This window comes from Hydra vulgaris, chromosome 07, assembly GCF_038396675.1.
Source record: "Hydra vulgaris chromosome 07, alternate assembly HydraT2T_AEP".
Taxonomy (NCBI): domain Eukaryota; kingdom Metazoa; phylum Cnidaria; class Hydrozoa; order Anthoathecata; family Hydridae; genus Hydra; species Hydra vulgaris.
This window is the reverse complement of record NC_088926.1, coordinates 40,767,566-40,790,591: the sequence shown is the minus strand read 5'-3', so window position 1 is coordinate 40,790,591 and position 23,026 is coordinate 40,767,566. Positions and strand designations below refer to the sequence as shown.

General features: G+C 27.0%; 1 protein-coding gene across 1 annotated transcript in view; it reads left to right on the top strand.

The window, feature by feature from the left end:
• Positions 1-22,637, top strand: part of LOC136082184 (uncharacterized) — a 65,073-nt gene extending 42,436 nt beyond the window's left edge. Inside the window, exon 4 of the mRNA XM_065800701.1 lies at positions 22,005-22,637. Within this exon, the coding sequence (XP_065656773.1) occupies positions 22,005-22,216 (212 nt within the window). The 3' untranslated portion in view covers positions 22,217-22,637. The remainder of the gene's footprint in view (positions 1-22,004) is intronic.
• Positions 22,638-23,026: the final 389 nt, after the last annotated feature.

Genomic DNA, 23,026 nt, shown 5'->3' with positions numbered 1-23,026 from the left:
TATTTCAACAAAGGGAGTGCTGGCTTTTGAAATCAAAATTGGAGGCTGGAATGGAAATTCATTATGTACTTTCATTACTATTGTGTTGGCTTGCATAAAAACGCGCATATAAGAATGAATAAACACGCAAATAAGAATAAATAAATACGTATATAAGAATGAATAAATACGCATATAAGAATGAATAACTACGCATATAAAAATGAATAAATATGCATATAAGAATGAATAAATACGCATATAATAATGAATAACCCTGTAGGATACAAACAAACCTAGTTAAAAATTTCTTATAAGCGCTGCGTATAAGGAAAAGTTGCGGATATTAATTTTTTTCCTATTAAAACAATACTTTGGAATGAATTATTTTACTAAAAAGTATTAAAGTAAACAAGAAATAGGTGTAGAAATGATTGATATGGAATAGATAAGTCGGTTTGGTAAAGAAGTGTATTTTACGGGTCCAGGGCAAGAATGCATAAATAAGGAAAATAATTTAGAAAAGGTTGTTGTGAAATAGACTTACGATGACCCGTATTTTTACGGGTATTGTCAGCTAGTAATTTCTTATAAATTTATATATCAACAATAAAACTTTAAAAATTGTTTAGTTTGTATTTTAGATATTTGGACAACATTTTTAAAAAAATATGCAAGCGACAGGATTTGAACCCTCGCGTTGTACTTTGGAAGTGCAGCAAACTAATCACTTCAGCTACTAAGACACAATACACTGCCATATTTTAACACTATTTAAAAAACAAACGACAAAATATAAAGATTAATTTTATAAAACGGAAATTAAATACTATAAATCAATAATAAAGAGATTTTGCCGCAATGAAATTATCAAATAAAAGTAAATCTTTATAAAAGTAAACATTGAACTTCAAAAATGTTTTGCTTTATATTTTTTTTAAATTGAAAAAGATTTTTAAAAAACGAGGAAGAGCAAGGACTTGAACCACGGCATTTAATTTTAAAATGCTGCGACCTAACTACCTTGGCTTCTTAGGCGTATTGACCGATAAAAGTTCTAAAGCTATTTAACAAACAAAATACTTTATAAAACGGCAAATCAAAAATAAGGAAATGTTGCCGCAATTTAGTTTCAAATTAAAGGTAAAGCTTGATACATGTTTTAAAAATACATAGTTTGACGTTTACATAAGTTAGATAACTGCACACACTTTTGTTCACATTTTCTGATACAAAAGTATTGAGACTCTTTCTTGCCATTAACTCAGGTGTAATGGCTGCCATAATTTTTTTTTTTTTTTTTTTTTTTTTTTTTTGTTATTCACCTCCCCAAGGCCGAGAAGGCCACTACATATGAGGAGGCTACTTAATAGTGGTTATAACCCTCTCTCAACTCTTTAACTCCGAAACACGAACCTTGACGAACAAGGCCGCTGCGCGGAGAAACAAGTTGAGCGCGGTACTACCACGGACGTGGTGGGGATTGAACTCGGAACCTCTCGCTTATGAAGCGAGCGCTTTACCACTACACCACTACCGCATTATTTCTGTGTCAAATACTCACAAATTCATAATTAATACTAAATACATAATAAATACATAATAAATACATAATAAATACATAATAAATACATAATAAATACATAATAAATACATAATAAATACATAATAAATACATAATAAATACATAATAAATACATAATAAATACATAATAAATACATAATAAATACATAATAAATACATAATAAATACATAATAAATACATAATAAATACATAATAAATACATAACAAATACATAATAAATACTCACAAATTCATAAATAAATAATGCGTATTTTTATGATTTTTGTAATCATCAGGTAAATTTATATATTTTTTTCTATAAGAATATTTTAGTACAAAAAATATCTGCAAAATTGGACCTTCTTTTTATTCATTATTGTCAAGAAGACACTTGTTCCATGACTACATTTAGATAAAAAAAAGTTTTGTTGTTGTTTAATAATTTCTTTTGTTTAATTATTTTATTGTATTTTTGTATTGCAAAATTATTTATTAGTTTTATTTTAGCAAAGTAGGTTGTTTTTTATATATAGTGTATGCGGGAGCTTTTTTTAACTATCCTTCATGTTAAACTGGGTGTTATTTTTTAAATATTGTTTAGCTTAGATTTTATTAACAAATATTGTTTATCAGAAACGTTTATATATACGATAACATTATAAAAGAATGCCCATATTGCTTATATTAAAATTATTTTAACACAAGTGTTTCGAGGTATTGCGGTAAAAATTGTTAAAAAGTCTAACAACAAAAGTCGTACCCTAAACTAATGTTCTCAGCAAAAATTATTATTGTTAACGCTACAAAAACAATTTACTATTACAAAACAGCAATAACACAGTTAACCTTAAAAACTACTTTTTTAAAGCTACCAGTAAATGGATCTATTCTTACTTCAATTGAGTACAGTTTCGGTTTCTCTGCTGAGTAATAATTAATAAAGTAAATTTTAAATCATAAAAAATTGCACAATTAAAATCTTGTTTCAACAGTGAGCAGACCAAAATAGCAAAACTAAATTAACGACAAAAAACAACAGCCACAAAAAGTACACATCAGTATTTGTGTGAAATTTACTTTAAATAACAAATATTTATAAACTTTAAAAAACAAACTGTTAAACCTTCTTCTTGAAAACGTGAGAGAGTTTCCCACAGAAGAAGCAAGGCTTATTGGAATAAATACCAACTTTATTAAAAGTTTGAATTTGACTTTAATATAAACTCATATTGTAGAGCTAATTTAACTAAAGGAAATAAAGCACTCTTGTAGAAAAAAGTGTTAGATCTTGTTTTCCAACGTAATTATTTTGTAATGCTGTACCATCAATTGGATTTCATTGAACAGTTCCTTATAATGTTAAAAATGTAATGACACATTTAAATAAACTTGTCGCATTTCTAAATAAGCTGACCAAATATAAGAAACAAACACTTAAAGCAGGAAAAAATATTTACATCAGAAAACTGACAAAATATGCTTGTATAAATGATACTCACAAACATTTTTATATGATAATAGTATATATGATAATAGTAGAACAATTAGATCAAAAGTAGATAACGAACAACAGTTCAAAAGTATAGAAGTTACTTCAGTTTAAATATTATAATATGATAAAATGTAATGCTAGGATGAAGAATAGAATGGCACTTAAAACAACAATATTTAAAAATGTGTGCTCTTAACCCCTTAATGTGTTCTATATAATAAAATATAAACTGAAATGAAAAAGACATTATACAAAACTTTTACTAAGTTAAAATTACCTTTTCTTTCATACAGCCGTGATTTGGAAAAGAGCAGAGTGTTTTCCATGAACTGAGATATGATAAATTTTGTTGTAGAGAGTATACTTCTAAATTTTCAAATAAAGTGCTTTATCTTCGTTGTAAGTTAAATATGATAGTTATATAAAAATAAAGTGTAGCATCATCTAATTCGTTTTATTTATTTCTGAACCATTTTTATTTTTTAACTACTATTTTAATAAGAACTAATTACTGAACAGGATGTTCCGCATAAAGGCTACTAGTTAGTCACAGCTGACTTCAAATGTCTTTATACAAACATCCCGCACGAAGAAGATATAGTTGCAGTATAACTTTGTCATGCATAAAAATTTGAAATATCCAACAACTAACATTTAAAGAGAAACTTTAGTAAACTTTTCGGGTGTAATATTCCCAGCAAGCATTTCAACGTTGATTCAACGTCAATAATGCATTGATTTATTGACGTTGATTTTAGCGTTGAAATGTAAACAAAATATTGACGTTGAAATTTCAACATTACTTTAACGTCAATAAATTAACGTTGTACTGACGTTGATTTACAAACGTTGATTTGGAAACAAGAAATCGACGTAGAAATAACAACATTGATTCAACATCAATAAATTAACATTGAACTGATGTTGATTTATAAACGTTGATTTAAGCGTTGATTTGGAAACAAGAAATTGACGTTCTAATATCTACATCAGTTCAACGTCAAAAAAACAACGTTGAAACATAACACTTTAAAAAATTTACTAAAATGTATTTGTTATAATTTTTTACAAAGAAGATTTTCTTTTTTGAAACTACTTCCGTTTTCATTTGACTCAACGTCACCGTCTACTACGAATTTATCTTTATTTTTTTCTTTATCACTTTCGTGAACTTCATTGTCTACTCAACGCCGTTAATGCATGTTCTGGAAAATACACGAATTTTGCGTTTTTATAAAAAGGTAATGTTTTACTGGGTTGTTTTAGCCCAAATAATTTTTTTTTTAATTTTTTTTTTTTTCCGACCGCTTTAATTTGTCTAAAATCAAACAAAGTTAACATTTTTTTAAATTACTAAAGTTTAGATATAAAGTTTTGCTTTATAGTTGATGAACCATATTTTGGTATAATATGGTTCTGCTCTCAATGAAGATAAAACATTAAATTAAAAAAACAAGTTTTAAGTTATATGTTTAATTTCTAACCAGTCATATGTCTGTAAACAAATTAAAGGTAGAAAAAAATTAGTTATTTCAAGTTTAAAATCTGTTTTTTCCTTTTTATATGAAAGTTTTTATTAATTTGCGTGTGAAAAACACACAAATTGACATACGACCATGTAGACTTTTAAAGTTAAACCTCTTAATGTTTATTTAAAAGTCCAAGCTCAAAATTTAAACAGTACTGTGATATGAACCAACCCTATTTTATAATGCCATAAAACAATTTTACTAAAATTCGGTCTTTAAATTACCATAGATTACTGTAAAAATGTAAAATAGCGAGCAGAATATAAATTTACTCAACCAAAATTAGAATACAAGTAAACAACAGATATATAATAAAATTAACTCAATTTTTTGATATGTCAGAGCTGTCTATTGCTGATTCTTTAACTTGCGTTTTCTCTTAAGTTGCAGTATATATAGCTTTAACTGAAAAACATAGAATCAAACATTTAGTAAATGAAAATTATAAATTTTGTAGATCAAGAGTGCTAAATCATCATTACATTTCACTTTGATTATGAACAAATAAAAAAAATGGCCCGGTTATTGTTAACCATTTAAAAAACTTAGAGAAGACCAGGTCAAAATTGTCTTTGAAAGATATTTTGCTTACCTTTTCCAAAGAAAGATTTAATAATTTAGGAAGCTCAAAAATGCTTCATAGCCTTTTTAACTGTCAAGGATGCATAGCTAACAGAAGATTAAAATTGATGTTAGAAAAATTTCCTGTCAAATGTAAAAGGTTCAAATATAAAGCAGAAAAAAGAGGAATGTATAAACCGAAAAAACTTTCAATCGCAGCTCATAAAGCACTGAACAAACTAGATCAGGATTTTAATAAAACATTTTCAATCACATTCACAAAGGCTATGAAGATCAATATACCTAATCCAAAAAATGAAAAAAAAGAAACACAGATATGATGCAAATAAAATAAAACATGATATTGAAAATCAATGGAAAAAAACCTCAACAGATAGGTATTTATAAACGAAAGCTCAGCAGATAAGTACTCATAAACACCTGAGTATTTAGATCTATACATACTAAATATTGTTTGTACATACTGTATATACAACACAAGTGTGTGTGTGTGCTTGCTGCGCCAGAGAAAGAGTTAGAGAGAGAGAGAGAGAGAGAGAGAGAGAGAGAGAGAGAGAGAGAGAGAGAGAGAGAGAGAGAGAAAGAGAGAGAGATAGAGAGAGAATGTACTCTCTCTCACTTTGTGTTATATACATATATAATATATGTATATAACACAAAGTATAATAAAAAATTAACTTTTTTAGGGCTTTTAATAGTCCTGTATCATTATGTAATAGAGATAAGCTCCGCCTAACCCATAGTTTTGAAACACAAAAAATGCGAAAAAAAGAAGAATATTAGAACTATCAGCTATAAAAAATTTAAGTCATGTACAAAAAAATGAGTTGTTTAAAATAAAAATAGTATAACTTCAAAACAGATTTGAGTTAAGTCAATATTTATAATTACAATGCGTCATTATGTTAAATTTAGGATTGGTATAAGTCATTATTTCATCCAGTGACCCCTGGGTGAAGCAGTATTTAGGGATTTTTCTACATAAATTAAATAAAGAATCTAATAAAACTTAATAAACATCAAATTGAGGAAACGTTAACTTACACCATTATAGTTCTTACCAGCTCAAATGATCGTTAATTATAAATGATGTATGCATTTTTTATAGTTCGGACAATATACACATTAATTAAATGCTAGAGATGGCCTTGGTATTATAATTTCAAGTTGTATATTTCTATATATATATATATATATATATATATATATATATATATATATATATATATATATATATATATATATATATATATATATATATATATATATATATATAAATATATATATATATATATATATATATATATATATATATATTCATACATACATACTTTTAACTCTATTCACATCTAGAAGGAACCTACAAAATGTGGAAATACTCACAGGGCTCGTTTAACAATCCATATGACAAATATGTTCTAAGTACAGAGAAGTACTAGCCATTCCTTATGTAGTTATGTTATATACCTTCTAACATACTACAGAGAAGGATTAAGGATTGAAAGGTGCATATAGTGAGGCTTACACAAAGTTTTTTTTTTTTACCAATAATTTAGGGAGAGAAAAAAGCAAGAAAAACTGTCGGTCCTAATGAGTAATATTCTTGGAAACAAGTTGAGTGTTTGGATGAAATTTCATCCTACACTAGTGGTTTTGAAAAAAAATTTTCTGAATTAGCACGTAAATTTTCTGTGACTAACAAAAAAGTTAATAGTTTTAAATGTCTGCAGTATTTACAAAATATATACAAAAATAATAAACTAATAACAAATGTATTAAGCTAATAAATTAGTTTTACCATTTTAACAGTAATAAGTGCCAATAAAAAAACAAGAATTTTAAACAAAATAATTTTTAGGTATTACACCGACAAACGGAGGCCAAGTACTGAAAAAACTTTTAGAATCTATGAACTGTGATCTAAAAAAACTAAATCTAAAAAGAAAAATGTCAGATAATACATACTTTGATGGCACTAATATTAATAATATAAATTATAGAAGAAAAAAAAGGAGTTATTTAATACCTTTCCTTCACTTATCATTAATAACTTAAACTTTTCAAATTTTATTAGTCATTTATGTTTAAACTCATTTATAGGTTAAACATGCCATACATCAGAGATATATCTTTGTCATGCAAGCCAACTAATAAAAAAATAAAGCAGCAGCTCAAAAAAAATAATAGACGATGGAACATATAATTCAGGGGAAAAGATTGTACCTCAAAGATATGAAAAAGTCTTTAAATCATCTGAAAATAAAACAATTACATAAAAAGTGTTCATATTGAAGACAGAAGATATTTCTTGAAAAATATAAGACTAAATATGTTCAAAAACCATGAGATTTTTATGAAAGTTCGAAATGATAATGAACTGGAAGCACTTTCTCAAAGGCTAATTGTTGATGCTCTTGATAATATTGAGGAATACAAAGATGAATATGACACCTTAACTAAAAAAGAGCTGATAAATATACTTAAAACTTATGAAAGAACAAGGAATTTAAAGTTTTGGCATGATTGCTCCAGTATATCTAATCACACTCACTTTCTTGTTACTGTTAGTGTAATGTATTTTTAAGCATATTTTTAAGCAGCTTTGAATATAAAAAAAAGTATGGAGAGAATATAATTGTTCAATTAGAGGTTGAAAAGCCTTATTTATACATACTTGGTAGATGTCCTTCCAATGAACAGCAACTTTTGTATAGCGATGACAGGATTAATGACATTTTGCAATTGAGCAATCCCTTAGAACTCAAGGGAACACCTATTTTAGATGTTGCACAAATATTCAAAGGTGACAATCCAGCAGAACAACTGGAAGGGTGGTAAATATTTTTGTTGGGTATGCAACATGCATGCAGATCTTTCTAATAATATATCTATATCACTAAGCTTCCCATACATTTCCTTACAAAATCGTATAGACCATTTAAATGCAATTAACACTTCACAGCTGGCAGAAAACCAAGGAAAAACCAAATTATATTTATGTCTAAAAAAGATCAGATTGAACAAGAGCTTTATGAAAGAAATATTCGATTTCCATTAAATACATCTGTCAAAAAATTAAAGGAGCTATTGGCAAATGAAATGCATGGAGTGCAAGGATTGCCTGCCCTTCTTTTTAAAAAGCCAGGTTCTTCTTTAACACGACTAAATCTTTTACACTATGAAATTTTAAATAATGAATCAATGCATGATATTTTAAACCTTATTAAAAACATATTTGATGAATTGCCATATTTAGTAGAAAAAAAAGATAAAAAAATTGTAGAAAATATAATTAAAAGCTCTTTCAATGGCATTGAAGCAAAAAATCCTGCAAACTATCGAAAAAGTTTATTAATAGTTACTAACTGGTTTTTAGAACTTTACAAGGTTGATCACTTTGTTTTTAAATTTTTACTAACTCTGTGCGAAATACAAAACATCCTTTATATGCCAGAAGAATCTAGATCAACACACAGTATTCTTCGTTTAATAAATACCACATATGTACATGCAATAAATATAAAAGAACATTTAGAAGCAAACTTAAAAAATAGCAAGCGAAAATTCTTTGGTGCATACTATTACACAATCACATCCCATGCTCCACTACAATATAGATTGCTTGCAGGTCGGACTACTAATGTGGAAAAAGATGAAGCAATGTTTCAAAATTTGAAACTGTCTACAAAAACATCTTCTAATCATCTTTCAGTTAATGTTATTACATAGTCTATTTAATGACACAAAAATATCTACTTGGATTAAAAAGAATAGCAATGAATATGAAAAACTTTTAGAAAAATCAGCTGACTATTTAGTAAAAGGCATTAATGTATGGTGGAAAGAAGTTGAAAATGGAGTAGTATTCTTTAATATTAACTACCACAATAATTCGAAAAAAACATTTTCCCATTATCGTTCCTCCTCAATGCAACAACAGTCAGAGTACTTAGAAAAATGCTGGAAACATTGTTTGGAAAACAAACACAAAATTCCTGCTCATAAAATCACAGTTAGTGAAAATGTGTTTTATTTAGACACACTTCAACACTTTCAAATTTTTAACACTGAAAATATATCTAGAAATAGTATTATACCAATAGATATAATTTTGATTTAATAATATTAAAGCTTTCAAAAATAGTATTAAAAACAGTTATATAAATAATACAATTATTCCTAATAACAGCACCTAATGTTGTTATTATTTTATTATAAAAGATCTTAAATATTATAAAAAATATGTTCATTAGGCGTTTACAACATTATAATTATGAAGTATATATTTATATATATATATATATATATATATATATATATATATATATATATATATATATATATATATTTATAAATATATATATATATATATATATTTATATATATAACAACGTTATAATGCATAATAACGTTGCATAATAACATAATAACCCTGAATGCATAATAACATAATAACCCAACAATGCATAATAACATAATAACCCTAACCCTAACCCTGATAATATGGAATGCATACTGCAAAAATTATGGCTCAATGATTGTGTACTTAACTGTACATTAAATGGTTATGCTTTACATAACGATTATGTGCATATATAATTATAACTATATATATAATTATAACTATATATATATAATTATAACTATATATATATAATTATAACTATATATATATATATAATTATAACATATATAATTATAACTATAAATAAATATATATATATATATATATATATATATATATATATATATATATATATATATATATATATATATATATATATATATACTACATATTAAATAGATGTAATACTACATATTAAATAGTTATAACTACATATACAATATATATAGTTATAACTACACATATAACATTTGTATATATATATATATATATATATATATATATATATATATATATATATGTATATATATATATATATATATATATATATATATATACTACATATTAAATAGATGTAATACTACATATTAAATAGTTATAACTACATATACAATATATATAGTTATAACTACACATATAACATTTGTATATATATATATATATATATATATATATATATATATATATATATATATATATATATATATATATATATATATATATATATATATATATATACTACATATTAAATAGATGTAATACTACATATTAAATAGTTATAACTACATATACAATATATATAGTTATAACTACACATATAACATTTGTATATATATATATAGTATTATTATGTATATATGATGACATATAGTATATATGTTATATATGTATATATGATATATAGTATTATTTAATAAGATTATTAATATCATATTATATTAAGATTTATCATTGTTATGAAAAATGAGTTTTTATTCATGATATAAAAAAATATATTACTTCTAATAATTAAGTAAAGTTTAACAAAAATATATTTATTCAACAAAATATTGTGTTTACTACATATTTTTTTACTACATCGCAAAAGATATAAGTTTTAAACAATATCTAAACAAATGTTGCAGACATTTGTTTAGATATTGTTTAAAACTTGTATCTTTTTAAACAGAAAATATGTTTGTTACCACCCAGAACAAACAAGAGAAAAAAGCTTGAGAACTTGTATTAACGGCGTTGAGTATTTCGTGGTTGTCAGATTTCCGTTTACCTCCATTCAAACGATAAAGAGCATAATTTAGGCAAGAGACTATAAATGATATAGTTACTTTGTCTGTTGTATTTGGCTCACAGCGCTTAATCGATTCTAAAAAATAAATGCAAAAACATTAAAATTTGGTCAAGTGAATAAAATTAAATAAAAAGGAGGAAAGAATATCTTCAATATCTACTTATGTTATAGTAATATATGTAAATATACATATTTTATATATATATACATATATATATATAATACATATATTATAATATATATTACATATTATATACCAAAGACTTCTAAACGGAAGAACGCGCAAAGTCTATTTCGTGACTCCGCTAGCGAAGGCCATTATTTTTATCAAAGTTGTAGTGTTCTTTTACGTTCCAGTAATAATTTTTGAAAATCTTTTACTTTTATTATCGTGAACAAATGTGGCGTTGTAAATTGTAAAGGGAATTATAATAAATTTAAAAAGTGTATTGTTTTTAAATTACCAAAAGATGAAGTTGAGAAACAGAGATGGATTAACGTGCTTCCTTCACGTGAAAATTTTATTATGGAGCCATCTAAATTCTTTTAATGTGAAAAACATTGGCCTGAAAATACAGAAATGATAAAGGTGCCTGGTGGCTATACTCGACCAGCATGTGCACCAAGTATTTTTAATGTTCCTTTTTCCTGTTTACCAACACCAAAGCCTGTGCTTCGCCAATCTAAGCCTGAGGATCAGCAATTGAAGTATTTCATCAAAAAAGATATATTCGTTTTCTGATTTTTATCCTAACACCGAATTACACAAAAAGTATGAAAATATAGTAATATCTCGACAAGAGGATAAATTCTTATGCATTTTTTTGTCAAAAGGTTTCAAAGAGAGTTTTATGACAATTATTGTTTATGATAAGTGTACCTTGTGTTCACCACTAACTTTTTCTGCTTTTAAACATGGAATTAGTGTTTCATTAGGTAATATATTGAATCCAAACAATGGCTTAATCTTCTACTGACAATTTTTCGAAGCAATTAATTTAGTTCATAATTATAACCTCCATGTTAATGATGCTATTGAAAAGGTATTAAATACTCTTTCAGAAAATGAACTTGAATTAGACAATGATATTAAGCAAAAGAAATTGAATTTCATTACAAGACAACTTAGACTTTTGCGTAACAAAAGTTTCTCTATAGCTGATTATTACTTTGCAATCGAGTCTTTTTATAACTGCAACTACATTCAACTTTTTAGTCCTTCCAAGTAAAAGAAAGCTGCAGTCTATAATATCTGCCACTAACATTGATCATGTTTTACAAAAAAGATTTGAAAAAGTAAAGAATAATTACCAGAAAAATGTTATTTTGATAGTTGACGAGGTAAAGATTAGACCAACAGTTGCTTATTCATGTGGAGTTTTAAATGGGATGGCAAAAAATGATCCAGAATCCAAAGCAACCTCTATGCTATGTGTTATGATGAAATGCTTACATGGCGGACCTAGTTTAATGATTTCTGTTACTCCTGTTCACAAACTAACATCATTGTATCAGTTCATTGTTGTAAAAGAAGCTGCTATTATAATTGAAAAACACGGTGGAATAGTTTTAGGATCTGTAACTGATAATCATTAAATCAATCAGCAATACTGCAAAATATTTAACAGAATTACTGACTATCAGGCCATTCATTCATTAGACGATCATCGTGTTTGTTTTCTTTTGTTTGACACGGTTCATCTACTTAAATGCTTACGAAATAACTGGATTTCTGAATAGTGTCAAAATATATCTTTAGATAATAAAACCATAGCTTCATTTTCAGATGTGAAAGGTCTATATCAATATGAAAAAGAGAACATTTTAAAATCAGTTCCTTTATCCTATGCCACTGTTTATCCTTCGAGACTTCAACTACAGAATGTGCAACATGTTTTAAGAGTATTTAATGAGAAAGTAGTAGCTGCCCTAAAACTAAAAGGAGCTTATGAAACCTCCTCTTTTGTTCAGAATATTTTAGATTGGTGGAACATTGCTAATGTTTCTGCAAAGATATTAGATATTAGGCTGAGAGATCACAACCGATCTGTGCAAGATAAAGATTCAAATAATCTTCAATTGTTTTTAGACATATGTAAATTATATTTAAATGTATGAAATCAGGACATGGACCTAAATGAGTTCTGTGTGAAACCCATGATACCAAAAAAGCCCTTGCGCAAACCACTGAAGGGTTGATAGCTATCTGCAAGCATTTGTTTTCAGTTGGTTTTGATAATGTTTTGCTTCGTGAGCTACAAAGTGACAGAATACAAGGAGAATTTTCTGTTTATAGACAATCAACAGGGGCAAATGCTTTTATGGCAGCTGGTGATGTTTTCTCTGCTTTTTAAAAGCGTTTAGCTCGATTTGCTGCATCATTTTTAGAATCAGTGGAAGTAGGGCAACCCAATAGAAAAGGTCACACATGCGAGGGTCCAATTAGTATTGAAAATGCAACCTGAATTGAAACATGCATTTATGATGTGAGTCTTTCTGAAACTGAAGAGAACTCTGCTGCCTATGTGGCAGGGTGAAAAAATGTGAAGGTGAACTAGTTTATCCAGATGATGAACCTTAACTAACAAATGAAGCTAAAGACTTTATTGAGGAAGTTTCAAGGGGATATTTGACAGTCCCACATGAGTGTACCTATCAGCTAGTTAAAATTGGTTTATGCTTTGTAAAAGAAAAAAAACACAGAGCATGTTGTAGAAAAACACTTATAAACATTCTTTCTGTAATGGACACATACTATGATTTAGGTTTATCTTTAAAAAGCCTTTTCAGGCGTTTGGCAAATGTTCTCCTGCATGGAATGCAGAATTAGGATAAAGACCAAACGAAAAATGCATGTCTTTATCAGACATCAATTAAGAAGGCACGCCTAACTGAATAATGTCATTATGATATATATATATATAATATTTTGTTGTTTCTTTTTTTAATAAGTTTATTATATTAAATTCATGTTTTTTTTTTTAAAGTTTTCACTTTGTTAAAAAGTCTCTAGAGGATATAATGCTTAAGTTTTTTCAAAGAGGAATTTTTTTATATTGATCTTTTATGCTTTTTTAAATAAGTTTTTAATTTGTTATTAATTTTTTATTAACAATAACGCAAAATTATTTTAATAATATTTCAGTAATTTGATTTTATAAAACGTTATTTTGGCCAAATTTAGGTAAATAAGAGTTTAGTGAAAAATATTGAATGACCTTCGCTAGCGGAGTCAAGAAATCGACTTTGCGCTTCCTTCCGTATAGTAGTCCTTGTTATATACATATATTATGCATACATATATTATAGTATATATTACATAATATATACTATATTATATGTATATATATATAATATATACTATATTAAATGATATACTTGAATGAGTATGTTGCATACAAAACAACAGCAAGTTGAAGATCAGCTGAAACTCACAAACGATATAGTAAAGAAACCTACCATTTATTATATCTTTTATTATTAAATATTCACCAGTATATAATACAAAGTTAGCCATGCTACACCTACAGTCTGTTCAACTGACTAGAGGCTACCTGCTAACTGTTTTAGAAAACAAATAATTCTACTCCACTTCAGATACTCCTGGTAATATTACAGTCACATTACATATTCACAGGTAATCTTATAACTTATACAAAATACAAAATTTCATATAATCTTAGATTATGAGTTGTAAAATATATATACAGATTATTAGTTTGTTAACTAAATATACAAGTTATTGTTACTATATTGGTGTAATTCTATTTAAATTTTCTAGAATATCAAGTGGCAATAGTTTGTTATTTTTAAAATAGAAGTTATTGGACTTCTAGTGTTCACGTCCATCTTACGTTACACCAGTTTTAATGACTTTCAACCAATATTATACTAACAACTCATACCATCAAGACATTAAATTACAATAGACACTCACAAGAACACTGCATTGACTGTCTACAATACATACACATCTATAAGACTCAAAACAGTTCACAACTCTCACTGTCCCTCGTTTACTGCAACAAAGCACTGCACTTATTGACACTCATGTCAAAAAAGTGACTTACAATTGAATGAAAATTGTACTGAGCCCCACTAAGCGTCCTCTGGTCCGAGTGTCAATTCAGAAGTCTGTGGCAAATGCCCTGACAGGAAACTCTAAGAATAGTCCTTTTCGGATAACACAATGGGATACCTTAACAAGATACCCTGGTGTAGACCCAGAGTGGAACTTCTTTTGAGATGCCGGTCTCAGGCGAAAACTGGAGGTCTTCTTGTGTGCATACTGTACCATAAGGCGCAAATCCATACGTTACTCGAGACGTCTATGACACTCTTATATCGATAATGTATGTTTACCACCATAATAATACAGATCGTATGATAACTACTTATAAAAAGAATAATTCTGCTCTAACACTGATACTGTCAATACATAACACTTACGCTGGACACTTACGACAATTTAGTAAAACAACAGTAAATGACTCTTTGTGTTTCGACTATTGTTTATTGTTTGTTACAACATTTTACTTATCATTTTTTTAGTATTTTTCTACTTTGAGGCTCTTTGTTTTCCACTGGACATCTGTCCTTTTGTACTTTTATCTCATTCTGCTTAACTCTTTTTAACTTATTATTTATTCCTAAGGTTTTCACTGCTCGGTGCAGCTTCACTAAAATGCATTGCATTTACAACATAATAATGTTTGTCAGGAGTTTTGTTTCCATTTTGTAATAAAATTGATAATTCGTTTACAAATTCAAACATAAAGCTCTCTTTAGAAGGTTTGCTCTTGCCACAGAAAATAGCTACAGCAAATGGTTGAATAATTAAAAATGGGCAAACTATGGGCCATAAAGCGACTGAAGTACTGTTAAATAATGGTATCCCATCAACATTCACAACTAATTCAATTTTCTCCAGATCTGGATATTTACTTAAATGTTTTAAAATATTAGTTTCCAAACCTTAATAAATGGAATCGCAACCACTCTTATTCTGCAGAGGAATTTTACATGGAGTTTTCAATAATGTCCTTTCGTCTTGTGGAAGCTCCGCATGGCCATTGTTTCTCAAAATAAAAAGAAGATGATTCGATGTAAAATGCGAAGTTTGATTCACAACAACCCATTACGCTAATTTTTCACGTAGATTTCCATTTACTGATTTGCTTATGTCATCAAAAATGTCTGATTCTGATTCTTGTGTCTTGAATCATGGAAACATATATGTCTATACGTTTCCTTGATTCAAGACACAAGAATCAGAATCAGAACTACACGGATCAAGATTGGAATCTGAGTCAAAATCTGTTTCTTCAACACCTTTAACTTCTCCTAAATTAATTCATCTGAAACAACTCTATAATCTGAAACAATTATTTGTTGTTTATTTGTTTTTATTGTATTATCTGTATCAGTAAATAAATCAACTACTATTTTATTCATTTTTCTCCATTGCGTAATCTGTGATGACATAGCAACTGAATTCTTTTTTTCTATAAATAAATATATTATTATCAGTTTAGCCAGGAATATATTTTATATAGCGTTTTTGCAATATTGGGAATAAAATTGTTATTGTTCTACTAAATATTAGAATATTTTTGTAAAATTATCATATATATATATATATAGATATATATATATATATATATATATATATATATATATATATATATATATATATATATATATATATATATATATATATATATATATATATATATATGTATATATAATTAATATATGAACATCAATAAATACGAATTCTCTCAATACTAATTTTTTTATTTTTCTAAGAAATTTTCGCTAGATTATTGATACTAGCATCTTCAGCTATAATTACAAATTATTAATTAAATTAAATTACAATCAAACAGTAACGTCACATTGGCTTGTTTAAATTTCGCTTTAACTGGGCTTCTTTAATATTACGTAGGTATAAAAAATATTGCTTTCAGAATTGCGTCTTTACATATTGACCATCATCTAAATTCATACCTCTATTTTTAGGTCTGTATTTGTTGAACTGAATTTCGATTGCCTCTTTAACTTTTCTTTCAAATTTTTTGGGTTCTACTTTTAACGTCTTTACTTGATCCCATTTTAAACTACATGAGCATTTAATTTTATGATGCCCAATTGCAGATTGTTCTAATTTTTCTTCAAAAACATTTCTTTGGTGTTGTTTTGTTCTTGTTGCTAATTTCATTTTTCTTTCGCTGATGTATTTTTGTTCACACTCGCATTCTATTAGGTATACTCCGGGATGACTATTTGATGGTAGTTTTGTTTTGTTGCGTAAAGTTAGCAAAGATTTAAGATTTGCACTAGATTTAAAGACTGCCCTGTAACCTACTTTCTTAAAGATTTTTCGAAGTTTTGGTGATAATATTGGGATCCACGGTAGTGATATAGTTGGCTTGGTTGCTTCTTTGTTAAATAAAATTATTTCATTATTTGAGTGTCGTTTTTTTATAACAATATATGCAAGGTTTTGTAATTTTTTCTCTTCATATCCATTTTTAGCAAACATATTTAATAGGAAATCGATTTCTTTATTTAAAAAGTTTTCAGAGCAAATTAATAAAGCTCTATGAATAAATCCTTTAAATATTCCTTCTAAGATTTTTGGATCGTGGTTTGAATTAGGGGAAAAAATATATATTTTTTATACCTACGTAATATTAAAGAAGCCCAGTTAAAGCAAAATTTAAAGAAGCCATTAAAATGTGACGTTACCATTTGATTGTAATTTAATTTAATTAATAATTTGTAATTATAGCTGAAGATGCTAGTATCAATAATCTAGCGAAAATTTCTTAGAAAAATAAAAAAATTAGTATTGAGAGATTTCGTATTTATTGATGTTCATATATTAAATATATATATATATATATATATATATATATATATATATATATATATATATATATATATATATATATATATATATATATATATATATAATTTATTTTAATATATTTAAATATAAGTAAAAACTTTACGTGCATATATTCAACAGTGCTCGATGAATGATTTCAGAGCTATATAAGTTTGTAAACGAGATTAAATAAAAATAACTACATAAATTTTTCACAACTTAAAGTTGTAAGCAGAGTCTTAAATGTAATTTACAAATGTATAGTGTCAGTGCCAGACAAAAGTATATATTACACTATCAGAAGGAGAACGGAAAAAGAGATGGGCATACCACAAACACACATTTGTAAACAAAAAACTACAAAACTCAACCACCCTTTCCAAATACAAATAGAACATAAAATAAAACCTTAAAATAACACCCAGTTTACTTTTGTAACTAATTAATTACAAAAAAACAAAAAAATGTATTTTTTAACTGAAGCTGTGTAAAACAATGTTTTGCAAGAAAAAGAGAATTATTTTCAATAATCATTACTAATATTATTAAAATTGAAACATTTTTACTTCCTACCAGTAGAATATAAAACGAAAATTATAAACTAAAAAATCTTTAATCATTACCCATAAATGAAATATACATATATAATATTGTAAATATTACCACTCTTAAATAAAATGCAACTAAAAATAGCACATTTCTGTGAGCGATTAGCCATCTTTATTTTACATAAGAAGTCTTAATTGTCTCGATATGAAAACAAAAGTAAAAAGACATGTTGATTTAACGTTGATTAAATCAACATTAGCTTATTAACAATAAATCAACGTGGAATAAAGTTTGAAAATTCTGACGTTGAGATTTCCTCGATAAGACGTTGAAACAACGACTTTTTCTTCAACGTTAGTTTATCAACTACAAACCAACGTGGAATTGACGTTGAAAATTCTGACTTTAACATTTCAACCACCCTAAGAAGTCGACATGACATCGTTTTCTTCTGGGATTCGATGAAGATTTACGACGGAGTAAACATATAAAAAGTACTGAGAAAAAATTATCAAAAAATATTTCCATAAATGGCTAGTATATTTTTCTTTTCTTTATTGTTATTTGATTTAGCGTAATATTGCATGGGCAAGTACAAATCAGACAAAATTAAAAAAACTGTTTAATAAACAAAAACACGCAGAATATTATTTGGAGCTGATAAAACTATACCATGCAAACCTCTTCAGCCTATACATGGCGCAACCAATATTTATAAAATCAACTTACACCAATTTTTAAAGTTTGTGTACAAAACAAAGATCTTCTAAAATATTTAATTATCTTCTGAAGTATTTCAATCATATTTTGACCAAGTAGTTCATAAATACCCGACAAAATTTTCAGATAACAACTACATTGTCCCTAAATGAAAATTAAAAACAAATTTCATATTCAATTCAATATCGTGAACCTTATTTGTGGAAAAAGTTGACTAAGATTGCAAGTACAAAAAAGTTAGCAAAAAACAGTTTAAAATGATCGAACATGTGCAATTACTTACGGATTTAAACATATCCAGCTTAAACGCTTCTTTTAAACCAAAATTCAATTATGTAAAATGTCTCAGAATGTTTCAACTTTTTTTCATTAAATTAGTTATGGTGTTTCCTTTAATCTTAAATGTTATTGTGTTATTTTTGAAAATAAAGTACTCTTTTATTTTTAATCTTTCGTACTTTATTTATTTACTCCTTTATTACCAACTGTTTTATATTTTACTTTTATGATTTTCAATGAATAAGTTGTAAAGTATATGTATAGTCAGAGAAATAAATATCCGAACAAAACATTTTATTGTGAAAAATAAACTTTGTCAGGTGATTTCAGAAAAACATATGTTTCTGATGAATTCTTTTATAATTATTCTAAAAGCAAATTTAATTACGATTTTATGTTGCAAAAAATTAATCAACGGTAAGTAACTTGCGTTGCTAAAATTTAACGATTCCCGAAGAAGTGTTAAAACTTCAATGAAAAATAATTATCCGAACATGTTGTTTTGTAAACGAAGTATTGAAATTGATTATTAAAAAAAGTTTTTAAATCAATGGTTTTAGAAATATTGTTGTTTTACAACGAGTAATTTTTAATAATTGACTGATATTTTTTTAAATTCATTTGATTTACCATTGATATCATCAAGTATGGGAGTTAAAATCAAAGAATGGTCCCAAGCTCAGCGCAATTTGGTTATTGACTTGTTCAAGCAAGGTAAAACGTTTAGGTCGATAAATAAAGCCACTGGAATGGCATTAGAAACCATCAGCGGTCTGATTAAAAAGTATAATATGTTTGGATATGTAAAGATGGTGCAAAAAAACTGCTTTTTATCAGCACCAAAAGTGTCAAGCATTCTTGAGAAAGATTTTGGGTTAAAAGTGAGCTCATTTGCTATTCGAAATCGATTGAAAGAAAGTGGATTCAAAGCAAGAGTTCCACTCATGAAGCCATTTCTTTCAAAAATCTATCGAAAACGAAGACTTGCATTTGCTAAAAAATATGTAAATATGCCGGTATCATTCTGGACGAAAGTTTTGTGGACGGACGAGTCAAAATTTAATCTTGTGAAGTCCGATGGAGCTCAAAAAGTATGGAGAAAAAAAGGGGAAGCATTCACACTCAGTTGTATTCGAGGCACAGTAAAATTTATTGGAGGCAATGTTATGGTATAGGGATCGATGGTTCGGAACGAAACAGGAAAACTGGAGTTTATTGATGGACTTATGGACTCTGAGGTTTATGTTAACATTCTCAATAAAAATCTTCTGGCTTCAACTAAAAAACTGCGATTAGGAAAACGTTTTATCTTCCAACAAGACAATGACCCTAAACATACGTCAAAGAAAGCAAAAGAGTTTCTTATCCAAAAGCAAATTGAGTTACTTGAATGGCCTGCGGAAAGTCCAGATCTCAATCCAATTGAACATCTCTGGGCTATTCTGGATAAAAAATGTGGCACACGATGTCTAAAAAGAAAAGAAGATTTAAAAATCATGCTCCAAGAAGTTTGGGCTGATATCGAATCAGATACGACAAAGAAATTAGTTGAATCGATGCCATGTCGACTTGCAGAAGTCATAAAAGCTCTAGGCGGTCCAACTCGATATTAAAAAGTCATAAAAATAATTACTCGGAGAAACGTTAATCTTTAAGCCTTAATCTTTAAAATTTTGTTCGGATACTTATTTAATGCTAAAAAATTGCATAGTTTAAATGTATCTTATTTTTTTATCAATTAAATATTATTATTGATATTTTTTTTTTGCATATTGAATTTGTAATAAAATTTTCTTTCAGAATAATCATTTCTTTTATTTTTATAAAGTTTTTTTTCTCGGAAATAACCTGACAAAGTTTATTTTCCATAAAAAAATCTTTTGTTTGGATACTTATTTTTCTAACTGTATATATTAAGGCTGTTGTATATACGTGGTCTATAATTTATTTTATCTTTTTTTATTATTAATTTTTTTTGTATTTCAACCTTTAATGTTTTTTTTCTTAAATTTACCTGATAAATACTTTTAATATTAAAATGGTTCTTGAAAAATTTCTTAAACTTATTGTTGTTTATTTTACATTTATAGTTTTCAATAAATAATTTGTAAAGTATACAAATATAATACGCTTATTGTAAATACGTATGATTGGGGCTCAGTGATAAGACAAAATAATGTCCGCCACTATTTTTGTTAATATACCTTTATATTGTAAATGTTATTAAACGGCAAAATAAACAAACAAACAAAAAATATATTTTTTTGAAGTTTATTAAAAGCAATAACTTTAATAACCTTTAGTTAGAAGTTTGTTAAAAGTAATTACTTTAAATGAAAATTAAAGTAAAATTCTGTTCAAATTATTAACTTAACTCAGGAATTTTATTAAGGTCTTCAAATTCACCAAAAATTGAAAGTCAAGAAATATGGTTGTGGTATAAAAAAAGATGATAATCGTGATTATGATGATGTTGATGATGGTGATGATGGTGATGATGATGATAATGACGATGATAATGACGATGATGATAATGATGATGATGACGATGATAACGATGATGATGATAATGATGATGATGATGATGATGATGATGATGATGATGATGATGATGATGATGATGATGATGATGATGATGATGATGATGATGATGATGATGATGATGATGATGATGATGATGATGATAATGATGATGATAATGATGATAAATTGCATTTTATTTAGATACATCAGTGATACCCGCAGCCCTGAAAAGTTATTATCTTACAAATTATAGGAAAATAAATGAAATTCAACCACCATTAAAAATTTCTGCCAATGTTGATTTAATGCATAAATTTGTTGATCTATATATTGTGGATGCAGTTCATACTCAAATGGATGCTGTTTGTAGTGTTGAACGAAAGGAGTTTCTTAAAAAGCAAATGAGTTATTGACCAATTCCATATAGTGAGTTATTTATGGAAGAAAAATCTGTAATGCTAATATCTGGAATAGCTGGTATTGGAAAAACGTGGTTGTTTAGAAAGTGTTTGCTTGATTGGTCAAATAATCTAATTTGGAATAATGTTAAACTTGTATTTTATTTGGAATGCAGGAGACTTAATCAACATCAAAATATTTCTAGTATTAATGAATTGTTAAATATTTTCTACTAAGATATACTAAATGGTTTTAATATTAGTAATCATACTGTATTGTTTATAATTGATGGATTAGATGAGTTTAAGTATTTAAATGAATTAACAAACCCAAGTTTGAGTTGTAACTATCCAATTGCTGATGCTTTAGCAGAAATTCAAAAACACAAATATGTAGTTGCTGGTAGAACTTTTGCAATTGATCAATACCAAAATAGACCTATCATCTTTTAATAAAAAAATGACTTATAAAGATAAACTAAAATATTTAACATTACTTGGCAAGTCTATTCTTGTGAATTTATTCCAATAAATTCTATTTATAAATTATCTTACAGTTCCAAAAAAAGCTAAAACCTTTCTACATCTACTTAATCAACATCACATCATACTCTTACATCAACTCAAATAAACAAAAATAAATTAGATTAGGCGGTAAAAAAGTATATATATATATATATATATATACTTGCGAATAAACTAAGTTTTAGCTGACATACCATTGAACCTGCTTAGTTTTGGTGCTAGATCCTGATGATAGGACTTAAAGTACAAAACATAAATTAGAATCATTTTTTATACCACGTTGCTTAACAAAATCTACAG